General features: G+C 40.2%; 1 protein-coding gene across 1 annotated transcript; it reads right to left on the reverse strand.

Moving 5' to 3' along the window:
- Positions 1-215: 215 nt before the first annotated feature.
- Positions 216-7,640, reverse strand: mlnl (motilin-like). Its single transcript, XM_071334577.1, has 5 exons — positions 7,547-7,640; positions 6,650-6,780; positions 5,814-5,921; positions 5,484-5,592; positions 216-347 (listed from the first exon to the last, which is right to left on the reverse strand). Exons 2-5 carry the CDS (start codon positions 6,767-6,769, stop codon positions 340-342), a joined length of 345 nt encoding a protein of 114 aa, XP_071190678.1. The 5' UTR covers positions 6,770-6,780; positions 7,547-7,640; the 3' UTR covers positions 216-339.
- Positions 7,641-22,118: the final 14,478 nt, after the last annotated feature.

Here is a 22,118-nt window from a genome sequence, read left to right on the forward strand (position 1 = left end):
GTCTGCTAAATGACGTAATTGTATGTGCTCGTGTGTGTGCTCATGCGTGCACATTTGTGCATGCTTATGTGTAAAGAAGAGGGAATGTTGTCAATTAACTCACTACCAGCAATGAGTGGTTGTTTCTTTACATTACATAGACACTGCAATCTAGAATATAGGGTATGTAAGTGTGACATATATGGATATACAGGAATTTCAAAAGACAAGCAAAGTAATGTTGAAATGATTGTTTCCCTTTATTCATATCATTGACACCTAACAAACTAGCTGTGCATGTATTCCTGGTCAATTATAGTATATTGGCCCCTTTGATGTCTCCTGTGGTCTTCTGTATCCTCATTTGGCTGAGAGAGAGAAAGAGAAAAGGAGCAGAGTGAGAGAGAGAGAGAGAGAGAGAGAGAGAGAGAGAGAGAGAGAGAGAGAGAGAGAGAGAGAGAGAGAGAGAGAGAGAGAGTACAAACATGTAAGAGCCTCTCAACTTTAAGCACTGTATACCTGATTTGTGTTTTTACCAGATTTTGTACCTGAAGTTTTTTGCAATATAGTACAACGTTTGAACATGCATTGCACAATATACATATACAGTTAAAGTCGGAAGTTTACATACACTTAGGTTGGAGACATTAAAACTCGTTTTTCAACCACTCCACAAATTTCTTGTTAACAAACTATAGTTTTGGCAAGTCGGTTAGGACATCTACTTTGTGCATGACACAAGTAATTTTCCAACAATTGTTTACAGACAGATTATTTCACTTAATTCACTGTATCACAATTTCAGTGGGTCAGAAGTTCATAGTTACATACACTAAGTTGACTGTGCCTTTAAACAGCTTAGAAAATTCCAGAAAATTATGTCATGGCTTTAGAAGCTGCTGATAGGCTAATTGACATAATTTGAGTCAATTGGAGGTGTACCTGTGGATGTATTTCAAGGCCTACCTTCAAACTCAGTGCCTCCTTGCTTGACATCATTTGAAAATCAAAAGAAACCAGCTAAGACGTCAGAAAAGAAATGTAGACCTCCACAAGTCTGGTTCATCCTTGGGAGCAATTTCCAAACGCCTGAAGTTACCAACAACAGTACGCAAGTATAAACACCATGGGACCACGCAGCCGTCATACCGCTCTGTCTCCTAGAGATGAACGTGCTTTTGTGCGAAAAGTGCAAACCAATCCCAGAACAACAGCAAAGGCCCTTGTGAAGATGCTGGAGGAAACAGGTTAAAAAGTATCTATATCCACAGTAAAACCTGAAAGGCCGCTCAGCAAGGAAGAAGCCACTGCTCCAAAACCGCCATAAAAAAGCCAGACTAAAGTTTGCAACTGCACATGGGGACAAAGATCGTACTTTTTGGAGAAATGTCCTCTAGTCTGATGAAACAAAAATAGAACTGTTTGGCCATAACGACCATCGTTATGTTTAGAGGAAAAAGGGGGAGGCTTGCATGCCAAAGAACACCATCCCAACCGTGAAGCACGGGGGTGGCAGCATCATTTTGTGGGGGTGCTTTGCTGCAGGAAGGACTTGTGCACTTCACAAAATAGATGGCATAGTGAGGATGGAAAATCATGTGGATATATTGAAGTAACATCAAGACATCAGTCAGGAAGTTAAAGCTTGGTCGCAAATGGGTCTTCCAAATGGACAATGACCCAAGCATACTTCCAAAGTTGTGGCAAAATGGCTTAATAAGGACAACAAAGTCAAGGTATTGGAGTGGCCATCACAAAGCCCTGACCTCAATCCTATAGAAAATGTGTGGGCAGAACTGAAAAAGCTTGTGCAAGCAAGGAGGCCTACAAACCTGACTCAGTTACACCAGCTCTGTCAGAAGGAATGGGCCAAAATTCACCCAACTTATTGTGGGAAGCTTGTGGAAGACTACCCGAAACGTTTGACCCAAGTTAAACAATTTAAAGGCAATGCTGCCAAATACTAATTGAGGGTATATAAACTTCTGACCCACTGGGAATGTGATGAAAGAAATATAAGCTGAAATAAATTCTCTCTGCTATTATTCTGACATTTCACATTCTTAAAATAAGTGGTGATCCTAACTGACCTAAGACAGAGAATTTTTACGAGGATTAAATGTCAGGAATTGTGAAAAACTGAGTTTAAATGTAGTTGGCTAAGGTGTATGTAAACTTCCAACTTCAACTGTATATTAAAGGTAAAACAAAAAGTAATATTTAAAACATTTAACCTTGTCTAAACAAAAAAAGGGTGACGTTTCAGCTTTGTTTTTGTTGTTGTAACTATACAGTTTTTTGGGGACTATTCCGTTGGTCTCACCAGGGAAATTAAGCACACCTCACTGGTCTGTATTTGAAATGCAGACCAGTCAGAAGATTTGACACACCTACTCATTCAAGGGGTTTTCTTTAGTTTTACTATATTCTACATTGTAGAAAAATAGTGAAGACATCAAAACTATGAAATAACACACATGGAATCATGTAACCAAAAAAGGGTTAAACAAATCAAAATATATTTTATATTTGAGATTCTTCAAAGTAGCCACCCTTTGTCTTGATGTGAGCTTTGCACACTTTTGGCATTCTCTCAACCAGCTTCATGAGGTAGTCACCTGGAATGCATTTCAATTAACAGGTGTGCCTTGTTAAAAGTTCATTTGTAGAATGTCTTTCCTTAACTTCTTTCGGATCAGTGGGACGCTAGCGTCGACAACATCCGGTGAAATTCCAGAGCGCCAAATTCATATTAATTTACTATAAATATTTAACTTTCATAAAATCACAAGTGCAATACATCAAAATAAAGCTTATCTTGTTGTTAATCCAGCCGCCGTGTCAGATTTCAAAAATAACTTACGGCGAAAGCATACCATGCGATTATCTGAGGAAAGCGCTCAGCACACAAAACATTACAAACAGTAACCAGCCAAGTAGAGGAGTAACAAAAGTCAGAAATAGCGATAAAATGAATCACTTACCTTTGATGATCTTCATATGGTTGCACTCACAAGACTCCCAGTTACCCAATAAATGTTTGTTTTGTTCGATAAAGTCCCTCTTTATATCCAAAAACCTCTGTTTTGTTAGCGCGTTTTGTTCAGTAATCCACTGTCTCAAACAACATCCGGTGAAATTGCAGAGTGTGAAACTCAACAAAACAGAAATTCTCATAATAAACATACATAAAAGATACAAGTGTTATACATCAGCTTAAAGATAAACTTCTTGTTAATCCAACCGCTGTGTCAGATTTTAAAAAGTCTTTACGGCGAAAGCAAACCACGCGATTATCTGAGAACAGCGCCCAGCAGACAAATCATTACAGTAACCAGCCAAGTAGAGGAGTAACAAAAGTCAGAAATAGCGATAAAATGTATCACTTACCTTTGATTATCTTGATATGGTTGCAATCCCAAGACTCCATGTAACACAATAAATGTTTGTTTTGTTCGATAAAGTCCCTCTTTATATCCAAAAACCTAAATTTTGTTGGTGCGTTTTGTTCAGTAATCCATTGGAACAAAGCGCGGTCACAGCAGGCAGATGTAAAATCTAAAAAGTACAATAAAGGTCCGTAGAAACATGTCAAACAATGTTTATAATCAATCCTCAGGTTGTTTTTGTCATAAATAATTTACCATATTTCAACCGGACAATAGCTTCGTCAATAGAAAAGGAAAAACAAGAAAGGCGCGCTCCCGGTCATGCGCAGGACTCATGTCTGGAAATTTCCACTGCCCTCTCATTGAAAGTAGTGTTTCTCCCTCATTTTTCAGAGTAAAAGCCTGAAACAATGCCTAAAGACTGGCCACATGTAGTGGAAGCCATAGGGATTGTGAACTGGGTCATAAGTCTTTGTATGGTGGATAGGCTTTCAATGGAAAAACATTTCCTGGATGGATTTTCCTCAGGTTTTTGCCTGCCATATCAGTTCTGTTATACCCACAGACATTATTTTAACAGTTTTGGAAACTTTAGAGTGTTTTCTATCCAAATCTACCAATTGTATGCATATCCTATATTCTGGGCCTGAGTAGCAGGCAGTTTGCTTTGGACACGCTTTTCATCCAAAATTCCGAATGCTGTCCCCTATCCCAAAAAAGTTAATGCGTTTGAGCCAATCAGTTGTGTTGTGACAAGGTAGGGGTGGTATACAGAAGATAGCCCTATTTGGTAAAATACCAAGTACATATTATGGCAAGAACAGATCAAATAAGCAAAGAGAAATGACAGTCCATCATTACTTTAAGACATGAAGGTCAGTCAATCTGGATAATGTAAAGAACTTTGAAAGTTTCTTCAAGTGCAGTCGCAAAAACCATCAAGCGCTATGATGAAACTGGCTCTCATAAGGACAGCCACAGGAAAGGAACACCAAGACTTACCTCTGCTGAAGAGGATAAGTTCATTAGAGTTACCAGCCTCAGAAATTGGCAATTAACTGCACCTCATATTGCAGCCCAAATAAATACTTCACAGAGTTCAAGTAATAGACACATCTCAACATCAACTGTTCAGAGGAGACTGTGTGAATCAGGCCTTCATGGTCAAATTGCTGCAAAGAAACTACTACCAAAGGACACCAATAAGAAGAAGAGACTTGCTTGGGCCAAGAAACACAAGTAATGGACATTAGACTGGTGGAAATCTGTCTTTTGGTCTGATGAGTCCAAATTTGAGAATTTTGGTTCCAACCGCTGTGTCTTTGTGAGACGAAGAGTAGGTGAACGGATAATCTCAGCATTTGTGGTTCCCACCGTGAAGCATGGAGGTGTGATGGTGGGGGGTGCTTTGCTGGTGACACTGTTTGTGATATATTTAGAATTCAAGGCACACTTAACCAGCATGGCTACCACAGCAACGATACGCCATCCCATCTGGTTTGCGCTTAGTGGGACTATCATTTGTTTTTCAACGGGGCAATGACTCAACACACCTCCAGGCTATGTAAGTGCTATTTGACCAAGGAGAGTGATGGAGTGCTGCATCAGATGACCTGGCCCCCACAATCACCCGACCTCAACCCAATTGAGATGGTTTGGGATGAGTTGGACCGCAGAGTGAAGGAAAAGCAGCCAACAAGTACTCAGCATACGTGGGAACTCCTTCAAGCATTCCAGGTAACTACCTCATGAAGCTGGTTGTAAGAATGTCAAGTGTGTGCAAAGCTGTCATCAAGGCAAAAGGTTAACCACCTTTTGCCTTGACAGCTTTGAATAATCTAAAATATATTTTGATTTGTTTAACACTTTTTTGGTTACTACATAATTCCATATGTGTTATTTAATAATTATGATGTCTTCACTATTATTCTACAATGTAGAAAATAGAAAAAATTAAGAAAAACCCTTGAATGAGTAGGTGTGTCTAAACTTTTGACTGGTACTTTATGCATTTGAACCAGGCTGTAAATGTCCCGTAATCACCCATGATGACAGACAGTTGTGGCTGTTATGTGCATCTAATTTCATGTGTTATATCTCTATGGTCATGGGTACCTTTCTTCTCTGCCTGATCCACCATTTCATGGATGATCTCTTCCAGCACGGGGGCCACATGCTCCAGCTGTTTGGCTGTCAGTCGAACACTTATCTCCACTGTCTTCCCCTGTCCACACACATTTATTAGACTTTTATAACACAAAATAGTCAACAACAAAAAACATTCACACATAGTGTGTGTGTGTGTGTGTGTGTGTGTGTGTGTGTGTGTGTGTGTGTGTGTGTGTGTGTGTGTGTGTGTGTGTGTGTGTGTGTGTGTGTGTGTGTGTGTGTGTGTGTGTGTGTGTGTGTGTGTGTGTGTGTGTGTGTGAGTGTGTATATACTTACAGGAGTTCCACCATCGTCCTCAGGAAGCTGTTGGATGGTGACATCCTGAAACTGTCCATCCTCTGACCGAGGCTCCATGTCCTTCCTCTCCAACTTATCCTGTAGGGCCTAAACACATACACAAACATACGTATTTTAAAATAATGTGTCTGAATCAACTACTTCTATTGGAAGTATTTTAAAGCATTTTCAACTAATTTCTGGAAAAAGCCTACTGTTTGAAAACATTTTTAAATACTTATATCAAATACCAAATAGACATGGGTTCAAATTCATGGGAGTATTTATTAATATTGTGTATTTGAGTCTTTTTTATATATTACAATATTCAACTACTTGTTTTCAAATCAAAAATATCAAAATACTTACTTTCAAATGTCTTTGAATACCCCAAATAATATTTGAACCCAGGTCTGACACAGATATAAAAATATTGTGTAGAACAGACATGCCTCAGCTTTAGAAATCATATCAGCTCTGGTCATGGCATTTTTATCTGCAAAATACAGTACAGTGCACCCTTCTTAACGTGACACTGGTATCTTCCCACTGGGCACAGACGTCAGTTCAACATTGTGTTTTGATTTACATTTGGTTGAGTTATCAACTAACATGAAATCAACAAAAAATGTCACCCTGTCATTGGTTTTAGGTTAGAAAAAAAGACTACATTCCCTGATGTTGATGACTTTTTGCAAATCCAATCCGTTTTCCACGTTGATTCAACGTCATCACATTGTTTGGTTGATTCAACCAGTTTTTTCCCAGTAGGTTGGCTGTTTTGTTTACCTCTGCCCCCCCCCCCCCCTTCCTGTGACTCACTTCACGCTTCTCACCTTCATCTCCCTCATCTCTTTGGGGCTAAAGAAGGAGAAGTGTCCCTCTGCCCGTTCACCCAGCATGGCCACCAGACACACCAGCACCACACAGCCTGTCACCGCTCCACGCATGGTCATCCTGCGTAGTCCTGTCCAACACAAACATGTTTGTACGATGTTGTTTGACCATTAAAGAATAATGATGCTGACCAAGACAATTGACTTGTGTAATGTAAACATCATGTAATGAAAGTAAACTGATTGCACAGATGGCTGTTCACACAAACACTCAAGCACAAGCACGTACATATGCAGACAGGCACACAAAAAAAACACACACACGGTGAGTAAACTCCTTCCAGAAGTGGGATTATTATAATTTTTTACTTCTGTTACGCAACAAAAGTTCTCAACAGATCATATCTGTCCACACTCAACACATGTTTCTACACTTATGTCTTCATATCTATAGTTGGATACTGAACATGGTTCTATTTACATAGATGTATGCACTCAATTAAAGAGCGAGAGAAGAGCAAAGGCTAAGAGAAGAAAAGAGACGCTGCAGGGAAGTCTGCAAGCAGATTAGGATAAGAAGTGGAAAACAGACAATACACACTGAAAGATAGACTTACCAAGCAAAGATTGACAAATATACAGAGAGAGAGACAGATACAGAGACACAGAGACAGAGACAGAGAGAAATAAATACAGAAAGACAAACAGAAAATGAGACTGACAAATAGAGACAGAGACAGATAAAGACAGACAGAAAAAGAGAGACCAACAGAGAAAGAGAGACAGACACAGAGACAGACACAGAGACAGACAGACAGAAAAAGAGAGACCAACAGAGAAAGAGAGACAGACACAGAGACAGACAGATCCATATCGCCAACTTGTTGAACTACCCACTCAGTTTTCCTGTGTGAGTCCCTCCTGGTGATGATCTAACTGTCTGTGTCCTGTTGTTCTGTCACCCTGCTAGAGACCCTGCTCTTTATATGGATCCCCATCCTCATCCCTCGGTCTATTTTACTGTCCCCTCTGACGTCTGCTCCTCAACAGATCTACCAGCCACTCTCCTCCAGCTCCCGGAAACACAGGCATGTCTTAATGGGAATGGGCTGCCTTTCTTCTTGAATCAAATCAAAGTGTATTTGTCACGTGTGCCGAATACAACAGGTGTAGACCTTACAGTGAAATGCTTACTTACAGGCTCTAACCAACAGTGCAACTTCTAAGTAAAAAAAGGCTTAGGTGAACAATAGGTAAGTAAAGAAATAAAAACAGTAAAAAGACAGTGAAAAAGAACAGTAGCAAAGGGGGTTACTGTGGGAAAAAAAGTAGAAAAGTAATCATATGTTTTTATAGGATTTATTATGTGTTTACAGTACTATTTCCCTTGTTATTGTCTTACTGCTAGAATGTCAGAGCACAGACAATTCTGATTAAAGAGGACATTTTGAGAGAGAAAATTCTATGCCAAATGTACATGCTGTTTTTGAGTGTTTGTTTGTGTGTGCGCATGTATGTGTGTGTGGGGGGGGGGGGGGGGGGGGGGGGCTGCTTCAGTTATAGCCAATAATACATTCTCAGCTCTTCAGTAATATCCTGTCTACCGTGACGTTTATGACCTGGCATTGTAACACTCAGCTCCACACATGGCACCACATACATTCATTTCTTGGTAACAGGTTACCGTGGATGGCTTTTACCATACCTTTTCCTGCTGTAACACTTCACTTGTTTACTATTTAATCAATCATTCTTGCATGGTATTTTAGAAAAAACATTTTAGATATCCTTCATATGACGTGGACCTTGTCTAAATGGACCGTAAATGGACATAATAAATTCATAGAGATAAATGTAAAATGTGTTTAAAGTGACTGGTCTTTGTTGTAGGCTATCCTTTGCTTGTTCTGACAGTGTTGTAACTTTCTCTTTTTATTTGTATGCAATAAGCGTGATTGACTGAGCATGAGGAAACCTTTAATGTCTAGATTTGGCCAGTTACATTTTTTGTTGAGTGGTTAGGGACAGGTTGAAATTTACTGGGGGGAGGGATGGTCCAAAATAGGAGAGGGGTTGTCAAACTTTAAAATGTTTGCTTTGAGGAGAGTTGTGTTTTTTTATTGGGCACAGGGGAGGGTAGTGCCCAATAAAACAAAGGTTTGCTATTGTGTGGCTATTATTAAGCTTTAGCTAATGCAGGCCTGTGAAATGAAGGCAGTGCACCCTGGCGGTCCAACTGACTCCGACAGGTGAGGTGAAGAAGACTGTTTCAGGCCTACCAGAGTTAATCCTATAATCTACAAATATAATGCTTATCTTTATACAAAATATTCTGATCGAACATTAACAAATTAGCCTCATTCTGTACGTCTGTATCTGTATAGCAAACGCAGTAGCCATCTGACATAAAGAAATTAATGTCGGTGTCATAGCAAGCCACCAGCATATCTCTATCTCTCTGGGGTTAGGACTAAGCTTCTGTTCCTTATATACAGTTGAAGTTGAGGTCAGAAGTTTACATACACCTCAGCCAAATACATTTAAACTCGGTTTTTCACAATTCCTGACATTTAATCCTTGTAAAAATTCCCTGTCTTAGGTCAGTTAAGATCACCACTTTATTTTAAGAATGTGAAATGTCAGAATAATAGTAGAGAGAATGATTTATTTCAGCTTATATTTCTTTCATCACATTCCCAGTGGGTCAGAAGTTTACATACACTCAATTAGTATTTGGTAGCATTGCCTTTCAATTGTTTAACTTGGGTCAAACGTTTCAGGGAGCCTTCCACAAGCTTCCCACAATAAGTTGGGTGAATTTTGGCCCATTCCTTCTGACAGAGCTGGTGTAACTGAGTCAGGTTTGTAGGCCTCCTTGCTCGCACACGCTTTTTCAGTTCTGTCCACCAATGTTCTATAGGATTGAGGTCAGGGCTTTGTGATGGCCACTCCAACACCTTGACTTTGTTGTCCTTAAGCTATTTTGTCACAACTTTGGCAGTATGCTTGGGGTCATTGTCCATTTGGAAGACCCACTTGTGACCAAGCTTTAACTTCCTGACTGATGTCTTGAGATGTTGCTTCAATATATCCACATAATTTCCATCCTCATGATGCCATCTATTTTGTGAAGTGCACAAGTCCCTCCTGCAGCAAAGCACCACCACAACATGATGCTGCCACCTCCGTGCTTCACGGTTGGGATGGTGTTCTTCGTCATGCAAGCCTCCCCCTTTTTCCTCCAAACATAACGATGGTCATTATGGCCAAACAGTTCTATTTTTGTTTCATCAGACCAGAGGACATTTCTCCAAAGGTACGATCTTTGTCCCCATGTGCAGTTGCAAACCGTAGTCTGGCTTTTTTATGGAGGTTTTGGAGCAGTGGCTTCTTCCTTGCTGAGCGGCCTTTCAGGTTATATCGATGTAGGACTCATTTTACTGTGGATATAGATACTTTTGTACCTGTTTCCTCCAGCATCTTCACAAGGTCCTTTGCTGTTGTTCTGGGATTGATTTGCACTTTTCGCACAAAAGTACGTTCACCTCTAGGAGACAGAACGCGTCTCCTTCCTGAGCGGTATGACTGCTGCGTGGTCCCTTGGTGTTTATACTTGCGTACTATTGTTTATACAGATGAATGTGGTACCTTCAGGCGTTTGGAAATTGCTCCCAAGGATGAACCAGACTTGTGGAGGTCTACAATTTCTTTTCTAAGGTCTTGGCTGATTTCTTTTGATTTTCCCATGATGTCAAGCAAAGAGGCACTGAGTTTGAAGGTAGGCCTTGAAATACATCCACAGGTACACCTCTAATTGACTCAAATGATGCCAATTAGCCTATCAGAAGCATCTAAAGCCATGACATCATTTTCTGAAATGTTCCAAGCTGTTTAAAGGCACAGTCAACTTAGTGTATGTAAACCCACTGGACCCACTGGAATTGTGATACAGTGAATTATAAGTGAAATAATCTGTCTGTAAACAATTGTTGAAAAAATGACTTGTCATGCACAAATTAGATGTCCTAACCGAATTCTAATTTCAGTTTGTGAATCATTGTACCATCTAAACCGCTGTGAAATATCTTTTCAATAAGCAAAATATAGCATTTTCAGCTGTTTGAAGCTGGTGGACAAAACCTAAAGTAAAAGATGTTAAAATGGAACTTAAGAACGGGAAGCATTGAAATAACGCACATAAAACAGATCTACCCCTTCTTAGTCTTGCATTCAATGTGAATGATAGATCTATAAATCCCATTTCTATTTGAATTTGGTGGGGTCGCCCAAAAAGTTACATATTGCAGCGTTAAATGTGTACAAATGTTACGTCCGTAGATGAGTCTCGGACACACCCCTCAGCACCACGTCATCTGCCCCCCCCCCCCAAAAAAAAAAAATTAGGGGCTGCCTCTCGGGTTTCCGTCGTGTCCTCTCCTCCTGACCACGCTGCTTGGTCCGTTTGTGGTGGGATCTTCTGTTACGTCCGTTGATGAAATGAGGAGACCAAGGGGCAGCGTGGTAGGCGAACATCTTACTATATTTTAAAATGAACACCAAAAACCAACAAAATACAAAACGAACGTAAAGTTCTGCAGGCTATACAGCAACTAACAAAATCAAGATCCCACAACCTAAGGTGGGAAAAAAGGTTGCCTAAGTATGATCCCCAATCAGAGACAATGATAGACAGCTGCCTCTGATTGGGAACCATACCCGGCCAACAAAGAAATAGAAAAACTAGAATGCCCACCCAAATCACACCCTGACCTAACCAAAAGGATAAATAAAAAGGCTCTCTAAGGTCAGGGCGTGACAACAAAACAAGTACAAACTGTTTGTTAGGTGTTAAGCCTGTGTTAAAATATCCTTAAAATGATTAAAATATAATAAAGTGATTGTGTAGAATTGTGTTCGGGAAATAAAGACAGACATGGTTTTTAAAAGGTAGAGGTAATATTTAATTCAGTACAGAGATTTCTAGGCGGCTTAATTTACCTTGTCCTGCGGATCAACATGCCCGGGGTAAATTGTGCCAAGAGACCAATTTTTTTGGACAGTCTATGTTTTAAAAACTATCATGTTTTCTAGGGATACACATCATCTTGAAATATATTTAGATATCTTTGTTAGAAAAAATACTGTATTTCCCTTGACTGAGGGATTGCTCAATTTACCCCACTCTCCTCTACAATTGTATTTACCCTGTTACTACCCCCCTATATTCCCTCCCAAACAACCACTGTTCAGACAAGCTTGTGGCATGAATGGATCTTTAAGTCTGCTACATTGAGGCACTGAGGGTAGAAGAGCATGTCGTCAACCTCTGGTCTCAGATCAGTTCAATTGCTCTAATCCTAATCTTAACCAACATGGGATGAAAAGCAAAAAACCTTATATCCATGAGGGTTGAAAGATTCTGGCAACTTTCTCAGGTTTTTAAGAAATCCTGGTTGGAGAATTACGGAATTCCTGCTTATTCCCTCCTGATCCCGGGAATCTTCCACCCTGGAAAACTTGGAAACCTGGAGGTCTGGAAAACCTGGTAATTTTGGGAAAATAACCTGGGCACCAGGCAAGCTGAAACTATAACACCCAATCATATAGAGACACACACACACACACACACACACAAACCCATACTCACTAAAACAACTGGTCCAGCTAGACTTGGGAGGAGCATGACCCTTAGACGAACAGAGGGTGAGCAGAGGAAACCAGCGATGACATCCATATAAATATACAATTGGTGAGTTATTGTTTTCTTACTTAAAAATTAAACATGTTGTTTTGAAATAACTTGACTCACTAGGCTATCCTTTGTCTTTGGAAATAAGTTGTGCGCATATACTAAAATGGGTTATTGGCCAAATACTATGAAGCACTGATCACTGATGTTGACATAATGTAGTAATACCTCAATTATGTAAAGTAGTAGTGCTCCAAACATCATAAAGTAGGAATTGTAAAGCTGTTATCTGTGATTTGAAAGACCAATTTGACCAACCTACTGACCGGTAGAATAGCAGCACTAGTTAACAAACTCTCTGTCAGGAAGGGATTTGAGCCATAGAAAACCTCAAAGTCACCAGGGTGGCAGTCGAAACTAGAACAGGAATAAGAAAACGTTGCATGACAACCTGAACATGACAAAACCAGAAATATTTCATTTCAACCTGGTATGTACCTCAGAGTTGTACCTCAGAGTTGGGGTCAATTCCATTTCAATTCAGGAAGTACAAGTACAATTCCATTTGAAATACTCTTCAATGCTTTTCAATAAGGAACATTTGGAATTGGGATTTGTTTTACTGTATGAATAAACTGGAATTTAAATGGAATTGGCCCCAACCCTGATGTACCCAAATCCTGTGGCATTCTTAGCATATAGGTTGTAGGGTGCACCCTGAGCATACAGTGCATTCGGAAAGTATTCAGACCCTATGACTTTTTCCACATTTTGTTACATTACAGCCTTATTCTAAAATTTAATAAATCGTTTTTTCTTCATTAATCTACACACAATGCGACATAATGACAAAGCAAAAACAGTTTTTTAGACAAAATAACCCAGGAAATATCAAATTTACATAAGTATTCAGACCCTTTACTCATTACTTTGTTGAAACACCTTTAGCAGCGATTACATCCTCGAGTTTTCTTGGGTAAGACGCTACAAGCTTGTCACACCTATATTTGGGGAGTTTCTCCCAATCTTCTCTGCAGATCCTCTCAATCTCTGTCAGGTTGGATGGGGAGCGTCGCTGCACAACTATTTTCAGGTTTCTCCAGAGATGTTCGATCGGGTTCAAGTCCGGGCTCTGGCTGGGCCACTCAAGGACATTCAGAGACTTGTCCCGAAGCCACTACGGATTTGTCTTGGCTGTGTGCTTAGGGTCCTTGTCCTGTTGGAAGGTGAACCTTCGCCCCAGTCTGAGGTCCTGAGCGCTCTGGAGCAGATTTCCATCAAGGATCTCTCTGTACTTTGCTCTGTAAATCTTTCTCTCGATCCGGACTAGTCTCCCAGTCCCTGCCGCTGAAAAACATCACCACAGCATGATGCTGCCACCACCATGCTTCACCATAGGGATGGTGCCAGGTTTCCTCCAGATGTGATGCTTGGCATTAAGGCCAAAGAGTTGAATCTTGGTTTCATCAGACCAGAGAATTTTGTTTCTCATGGTCAGAGTCCTTTAGGTGCCTTTTGGCAAACTGCAAGCGGGCTGTCATGTGCCTTTTACTGAGGAGTGGCTTCCTTCTGGCCACTCTACCGTAAAGGCCTGATTGGTGGAGTGCTGCAGAGATGGTTGTCCTTCTGGAAAGTTCTCCCATCTCCACAGAGGAACTCTGGAGCTTTGTCAGAGTGACCATCGGGTTCTTGGTCACCTCCCTGACCAAGGCCCTTCTCCCCGATTGCTCAGTTTGGCCGGGCAGCTCTAGGAAGAGTCGTGGTGGTTTCAAACTTCTTCCATTTAAGAATGATGGAGGCCACTGTGTTCTTGGGGACCTTCAATGCTGCAGACATTTTTTGCTACCCTTCCCCAGATCTGTGCCTTGACACAATCCTGTCTCGGAGCTCTACGGACAATTTCTTCGACCTCATGGCTTGGTTGTTGCTCTGACATGCACTGTCAACTGTGGGACCTTATATAAACAGTTGTGTGCCTTTCCAAGTCATGTCCAATCAATTGAATTTACCACAGGTAGACACCAATCAAATTGTAGAAACATCTCAAGGATGATCAATGGAAACAGGATGCACCTGAGCTCCATTTCAAGTCTCATAGCAAAGGGTCTGAATATGTAAATAAGGGTAAAAAAATTCTAAAAGACTGTTTTCACTTTGTCATTATGGGGTATTGTGGGAAGATTGATGAAATACATTAATTTTATAATTTTTAGAATTAAGCTGTAACGTAGCAAAATGTTGAAAACGGGAAGGGGTCTTCATACTTTCCGAATGCACTGTTTACCTGTCTTTATATGCCAGGTGAAGAGTTACAGTAATATTTTACCTGACCTACAGTATGTTACATATGACATTCAAAGAAAACTACAGCCCTGTACCCTATGTAACTCTCAACATTACAAAATATCAAAGGTCCGTTTTTGCTCTGAAGTGTAATGTACGTCACAAGCAATGCAAAGCAATGAAAATGACAGCCTTAATGATCACTATTCATCACTAAGGAAACCTCAAAACACCAATACCAGGCAGGCGCTTAAGTGAAACCCACAAGGCAAAAGGAAGGTTGGCTGCCCAAAGAAGACATTGAGAAGGATGAATGAGGAAGAGATGAAGAAGGCAGGAACCACCTGGAATGAGGTCAAGAAAACCGCAAAGAACAGAGTTTGCTTAATATGCACCGTTGAGGACCTTTGGAGCTGAAAGGAATAAATCGAGTAAGTAAAGTCCATGAAAGTCTAAATGCCAGTTGTGTAATATATTAAATTCAATTGACTGCCATGACAATACTGTGTGTGTGTTTCAGCTTGTGACCATGGCACGCTCCCTTGACCTCTTGGATGACCTGGAGCAGGATCAGAAGAGCTGCCGCAATGATTGGGTGCTAGAGCAAGAGAGGGGTATGAAAAGGTGAGTTTTTGTACTGCATTTATACAAACATTGTAATATCTCTTTAACTACCTCTGACTAACACAAAAGCTCACACTCTTGTGTTCAGTTTTCATGTCAGCCTGTAACCTTAAAAACATGACCTTTCTTAATTATGTGTTAGGACTGTTCTTAATTATGTCAAACTGAATGTGCAATTGTGGTTAAATCCCTCCCTCTTTCTAGTGAGTTGAGGGCTGGTCTCGTCTGTCCATTGTGCGAACAGGGGCTGAGAAACTCAGTGTCTTTCATCTGCGGACACATAGTGTGCAGACAGTGCATTGGTAGCTACAGGGACCAGCCTGTTCCATTAGGAGACCCTGCCTGTCCTCAGTGTGGAAAGAGATCCAGAACACATCCTGAATTGAACCTACATCCACAACAGCAATCTATTGTTAGACAACAAGAGAGTAAGACAAATTCTTTATAAGAACAAAAAGGTAATTTAAAAGTCGTCTAAGTTGCAAATCATGGTCCGGATTCAATCCGATGCCGCATTGTAGCACGCTAGACATTTAAAGGTAATTTACGATTGAGCCAACATCTTCAGCATTTCCTGTGAATGCCATCTCCGCGAACGCATAACATTGCCTGTGAATGGCGCTTTGTCGACGGTGCTCTACGGATTGAATCCAGGCCCATCTTATGTGAGCTTCTGTTGGCAAGTAGAGTCTCATTTTTTTTGTGTGTGTGTCAAAACAGGGTACCTGTGTGTTGAGGAGCACAGACCAGCCCCTCTCCCAACCTTCATCGCAGCTCAAACTGGAGGCGTTAAAGAAAGAGAGACAGGGAGAGAGAGAGAGGGAAAGAGAGAGAGAGACGTTGGGTTATATTAGGTTCAGAGTGGTGTTGTACTTTCTGAGGTTACGTTGGGTTATATTAGGTTCAGAGTGGTGTTGTACGTCTTAGGGCTAGGGGGAAGTATCCTGAATTTCCGCCTGTCTGACGTGCCCAAAGTAAACTGCCTGTTATTCAGGCCCAGAAGCTAGGATATGCATATAATTGGTAGAATTTGATAAAAAACACTGAAGTTTCTAAAACTGTTTAAATCATGTCTGTGAGTATAACAGAACTGATATGGCAGGCGAAAACCCGAGGAAAATCCATCCGGAAAATTTCTTTTTTGGAGGTCACAGGCCTTTTCAATGGTTCCCTATTGAATATACTTAATAGCTCCCAGGGTGCAGTACCTATGGCTTCCACTAGATGTCAACAGTCTTTAGACAGGGTTTCAGGCTTGTTTTTTGAAAAACGAACAAGTAGTTGTAGTTTATCCAAGGTGTTGTCATCAGGACAGTGAGACATTTGGAGCACGTGAACGAGGGCGTGCTATTCATTATTTTCCTTTTCTATTGAACACCGTTCTTTCCTTCTGAAATATTATCATTTATTTACATATTAGGGTACCTGAGGATTGATTAGAAGTATTGTTTGACTTGTTTGGACGAAGTTTACCGGTAGCTTTTTGGACTCATTTGTCTGTATGTTGAACGAGTGTATTACTGAAGTCAATGGCGCCAACTAAACATACTTTTTTGGATATAAAGAAGGACTTTATCGAACAAAACGACCATTCATTGTGTAGCTGGGGATTGGGATTGCAAACAGAGGAAGATCTTCAAAAGTAAGTGATTTATTTTATCGCTATTTGTGATTTTGTGACGCCTGTGCTGGTTTGGAAAACATGTTGGATGTGGGGCGCTGTCCTCAGATAATCGAATGCTATGCTTTCGCTGTAAAGCCTTTTTGAAATCGGACAACGCAGTTCGATTACCAAGATTCTACGCTTTTGAATGGTGTAAGACACTTGTATTTCCATGAATGTTTAATATTACAGTTTTTTATTTTGAATTTGGCGCTCTGCAATTTCACCGGATGTTGTCGCAGGTGCCACTGATCCCTAACAGGATTTATTTTAACATTGTCCCACATAAAGAAAACTCCAATGTAGAAGGCTCCATAAACATCAATGTCACTCTGCAAGCTCAGACGAAAGGTCAGTTGTTCGTTTCTCTTATGTACCCTTGTAACAGCATCATGTTGTGGGGGTGCTTTGCTGCAGGAGGGACTGGTGCACTTCACAAAATAGATGGCATAGTGAGGATGGAAAATCATGTGGATATATTGAAGCAACATCTCAAGACATCAGTCAGGACATTAAAGCTTGGTTGCAAATGGGTCTTCCAAATGAACAATAACCCCAAGCATACTTCCAAAGTTGTGGCAAAATGGCTTAAGGACAACAAAGTCAAGGTATTGAAGTGGCCATCACAAAGCCCTGACCTCAATCCTAAGGAAAATGTGTGGGCAAAACTGAAAAAGCGTGTGTGAGCAAGGAGGCCTACAAACCTGACTCAGTTACACCAGCTCTGTCAGAGGGAATGGGCCAAAATTCACCCAACTTATTGTGGGAAGCTTGTGGAAGGCTACCCTAAACGTTTGACCCAAGTTAAACAATTGAAAGGCAATGCTACCAAATACTAATTGAGTGTATGTAAACTTCTGACCCAGTTGAATGTGTTAATAGAAATAAAAGCTGAAATAAATTGTTCTCTCTACTAATATTCTGACATTCACATTCTTAAAATTAAGTCGTGATCCTAACTGACCTAAGACAGGGAATTTTTACTAGGATTAAATGTCAGGAATTGTGAAAAACTGAGTTTAAATGTATTTGGCTATGTAAACTTCCGACTTCAACTGTATTTTAAAGTGACAATATGTAACTTTTTGGGTGACCCTGGTCAAATTCACATAGAATGTGAGTTATAGATGTATCATTTTACTTGGAAGCAAGTCTAAGCAGTGGTATATATGTTCTATGTGTGCTTTTTCTATGCTTCCCGTTCTTAAGTTTTGTTTTTGTGTCCTATACACCAGCTTCAAAAAGCTGAAAATACAATATTTTTGTTTATGGAAAATATATTTCACAGTGGTTTAGATGATACAATCATTCTCTACACTATACTATATTATTTTGTCACATAAACTGAAATTAGGCTAACTATTAGAGTTTTAGCAACTAGGAATTGGCGGAGCGATTTCTGCATAATGCAACTTTAATATCTTGTTATCTTGCTTGTTGTATTTTTGTATCTTTGTTTCGCATTTAGGATGAGTCAGTGTTTTCTGACAGAGACATGTTGTTACACATTGGCAACAGTTCTCAGCTCAAACTCTTCTCCCTTGAGAGAGTTTGATGTGAGTAACAATGACCTGCAGGATTCAGGTGTGAAGCTGCTCTCTGCTGGACTGGAGAATCCACACTGTAAACTGGAGATACTTAGGTGAGAAATACATAGGTGGGCAAAGGGAGAGATGGCTAAATATACAGAAATATAATTTTCAATAATCAAAAATGTAATTTCAATATACAGTACCAGTCAAAAGCGTGGACACACCTACTCAAGAGTTGTTTTTATTTTTTACTATTTTCTACATTGTAGAATAATAGTGAAGACATCAAAACTATGAAATAACACATGTGGAATCATGTAGTAACCAAAAAAGTGTTCAACAAAATATATTTGAGATTCTTCAAAGTAGCTTTGCACACTCTTGGCATTCTCTCAAACAGCTTCATGAGGTAGTCACATGGAATGCATTTCAATTAACAGGTGTGCCTTGTTAATTCGTGGAATTTCTTTCCTTCTTAATGCATTTGAGCCAATCAATTGTGTTGTGACAAGGAAGGGGTGGTATACAGAAGATAGCCCTATTTGGTAAAAGACCAAGTCCATATTATGGCAAGAACTACTAAAGGACACAAATAAGAAGAAGAGACTTGTTTGGGCCAAGAAACACGAGCAATGGACATTAGACTGGTAGAAATCTGTCCTTTGGTCTGATGAGTCCAAATGTGAGATTTTTGGTTCCAACCGCTGTGTCTTTGTGAAACGTGGAGTAGGTGAACAGATGATCTCTGCATGTGTGGTTCCCACCGTGAAGCATGTAGGAGGAGGTATGATGGTGTGAGGGTGCTTTGCTGGTGACACTATCAGTACTTTATTTAGAATTCAAGGCACACTTAACCAGCATGGCTACCACAGCATTCTGCAGTGATACGCCATCCCATGTGGTTTGCGCTTAGTGGGACTATCATTTGTTTTTCAACAGGACAATGACCCAAAACACACCTCCAGGCTGTGTAAGGGCTATTGATAAAGGAGAGTGATGGAGTGCTGCATCAGATGACCTGGCCTCCACAATTACCCGACCTCAACCAAATTGAGATGGTTTGGGATGAGTTGGACTGCAGAGTGAAGGAAAAGCAGCCAACAAGTGCTCAGCATATGTGGGAACTTCTTCAAGACTGTTGGAAAAGCATTCCTCATGAAGCTGGTTGAGAGAATGCCAAGAGTGTGCAAAGCTGTCATCAAGGCAAAGGGTGGCTACTTTGAAGAATCTGAAATATAAAATATATTTTGATTTGTTTAACACTTTTTTTGGTTACTACATGATTCCAAATGTTATTTCATAGTTTTAATGTCTTCATTATTGTTCTTCAATGTAGAAAATAATCAAAATAAAGAAAAACCTTGAATGAGTAGTTGTGTCCAAACTTTTGACTGGTACTGTATGTGTTATACGTTTCAATTGATTTGTAAATATCAGGCTTTGAAGGCCCTGACGGTATGCCACTGGACTAGCTGTGCTTACATAACTATATTCAACCTCCAGCAGTCCTGTTGTAAAATCATGTTGACATCTCTCTGTAGGCTGTCATTCTGTGGTATCACAGAGGAAAGCTGTGCTTCTCTGGCTTCTGTTCTGAGCTCTAACCCCTCCCACCTGAGAGAGGTGTACCTGAGCTTCAATCACCCAGGAGACTCAGGAGTGAAGCCACTCTCTCCTAGACTGGGGGATCCACACTGTAGATTGGATAAACTAAAGTTTGTATGATAACTGTGTAAAATGTGTCTTAGGTCCCACTCTCCCCAATCACTGCCCAAGTCTAGTACCTAAGCAAGGGTCGTTACATTACAAGCAATGTGTCTGTCATTAACTTAATGTCTATTCCTTTGGTTAAGACCGGAGCTGCTTAAAAAGTGTAAGTGACTTTGCTAATGATATTGCAATTTAATGTAATTGCTATTGACCCACTGCTTCTGATACAATTTTCTGACTTCTCTTGGTTGTGCAGATGTTACTATGGTCACACTAGACCCAAACACAGCAAACATAAATATCTCACTGACTGAGGAGAACAGAAAGGGGACATGGGTGGAAGAGGAACATCCATATCATGATGACCCAGAGAGATTTGAGGATATGTCACAGGTGCTGTGTAGAGAGCCTCTTACCAAATGCCATTACTGGGAGGCGGATTTGATTGGGGAGTGTGATATAGGAGTGTCATATAAAAGTATCAGCAGGTGTGGAGATGAAAAGGATTGTAAACTGGGAAGCAATGACAAGTCTTGGTGTCTATTGCCTTCCACAATAATACGGAGATTAATATTCTTAACCCAACCCCCAGAACCGAACCCCAGAAAGTAGGAGTGTATCTGGACTGGCCAGGTGGCACTCTGCCCTTCTACAGCGTCTCCTCTGACGCCATGACCCACCTGTGCACATTCCAGGCCACATTCACTGAGCCCCTGTTGGAGGAATTAGATAATTCCTCTAATGTACTCATTAATTAAATTCAATCTGTCTATTTATAAGAATTTGTAAGATACTTATTAACATAAAATAGACAGGATACAGTCTTATTAAAATTAGATAATAGTATTTATTCTCGGAGCACGCTCCCATTTGACCATAATCAACAGTTTATATAACAAGATATGACGTCATAGGTTACAGAATAAATCTCCTCGTCCTGGCCTATATAAAATAGGTTCAAAAGTTCATTACAACTTCCCAGCGCACACACATGACACACAATATAATCTATCCTCCTGAAGGCTCACTATAATTTATTACCACTTTAGCAGACAACTCAAGATAATGGAAGACCTAAAAAGTTACCTACAGCCTTATCTAAACACCTCAGGGCTAAGTTGGGTCAGTTCAACCATAGTTTAACGACCCTTTCTGCTTATTTTATAACCCACAACACAAATCTCTTTTCACCAGGCGTGCAGAGTTCAATTAGTTATAGTTTTATCTAAAGCTAGAATTTTTTTAAATTATTTATTAACAAAATTCCTAACAGCCCCTCTACCCAGCGTTTGGTGTTTTGCATAACTCTTCAGTGTCCCTTGTGGATACCAGCAGTCCAGTGCCAGCTGTGAATCCCATTTAGTCTTGAATTAAGTAGAATTCCCTATGCTGGATGACAGTGCTTAAGTTGAGCTGGATCCTGCTGGAACAGGATTAGGCATCTTTCAATTTTGGACTGTTTCGTTCTGGAAACCATTTGCCAGGATCCGTTACCTCTCATGGCACAAACACTGTGTGCATTGTAAAAATTCCAATTAAATCAGACTATCACATTTACTTGAGTAATTCTCTATTAAGGTATCTTTACTTTTACTGAAGTATGACAATTGGGTACTTTTTCCACAACTGGCCATTGCTGTGATGAGAGAGGCTACAGGCACCTCTCTCTATCTCTCACAGAACTAGAATGAGAACTTTTTATGATCTCTTTCCCACTCTCTGCTCTGATAAACATGACATGAGCCTGCAACTGTCATCTCTCCAGAGTTGCACTTAATAATTAATTTCCTTATAGAATCATAGGGTGTTGGAGGTGCCGCAGCACCCCTAAAAATTGAAATACATTTGCCAAAGTTATAGAATGACTTTATAATTCAGAAGACTACACCAGGAGTAGGCCGATAATTTAACCACAGAGGATCAATAGCTTATAAAAAAATATATACCCTAGCTGTGGATTGTGTGTAG

This window comes from Salvelinus alpinus, chromosome 12, assembly GCF_045679555.1.
Source record: "Salvelinus alpinus chromosome 12, SLU_Salpinus.1, whole genome shotgun sequence".
NCBI lineage: Eukaryota > Metazoa > Chordata > Actinopteri > Salmoniformes > Salmonidae > Salvelinus > Salvelinus alpinus.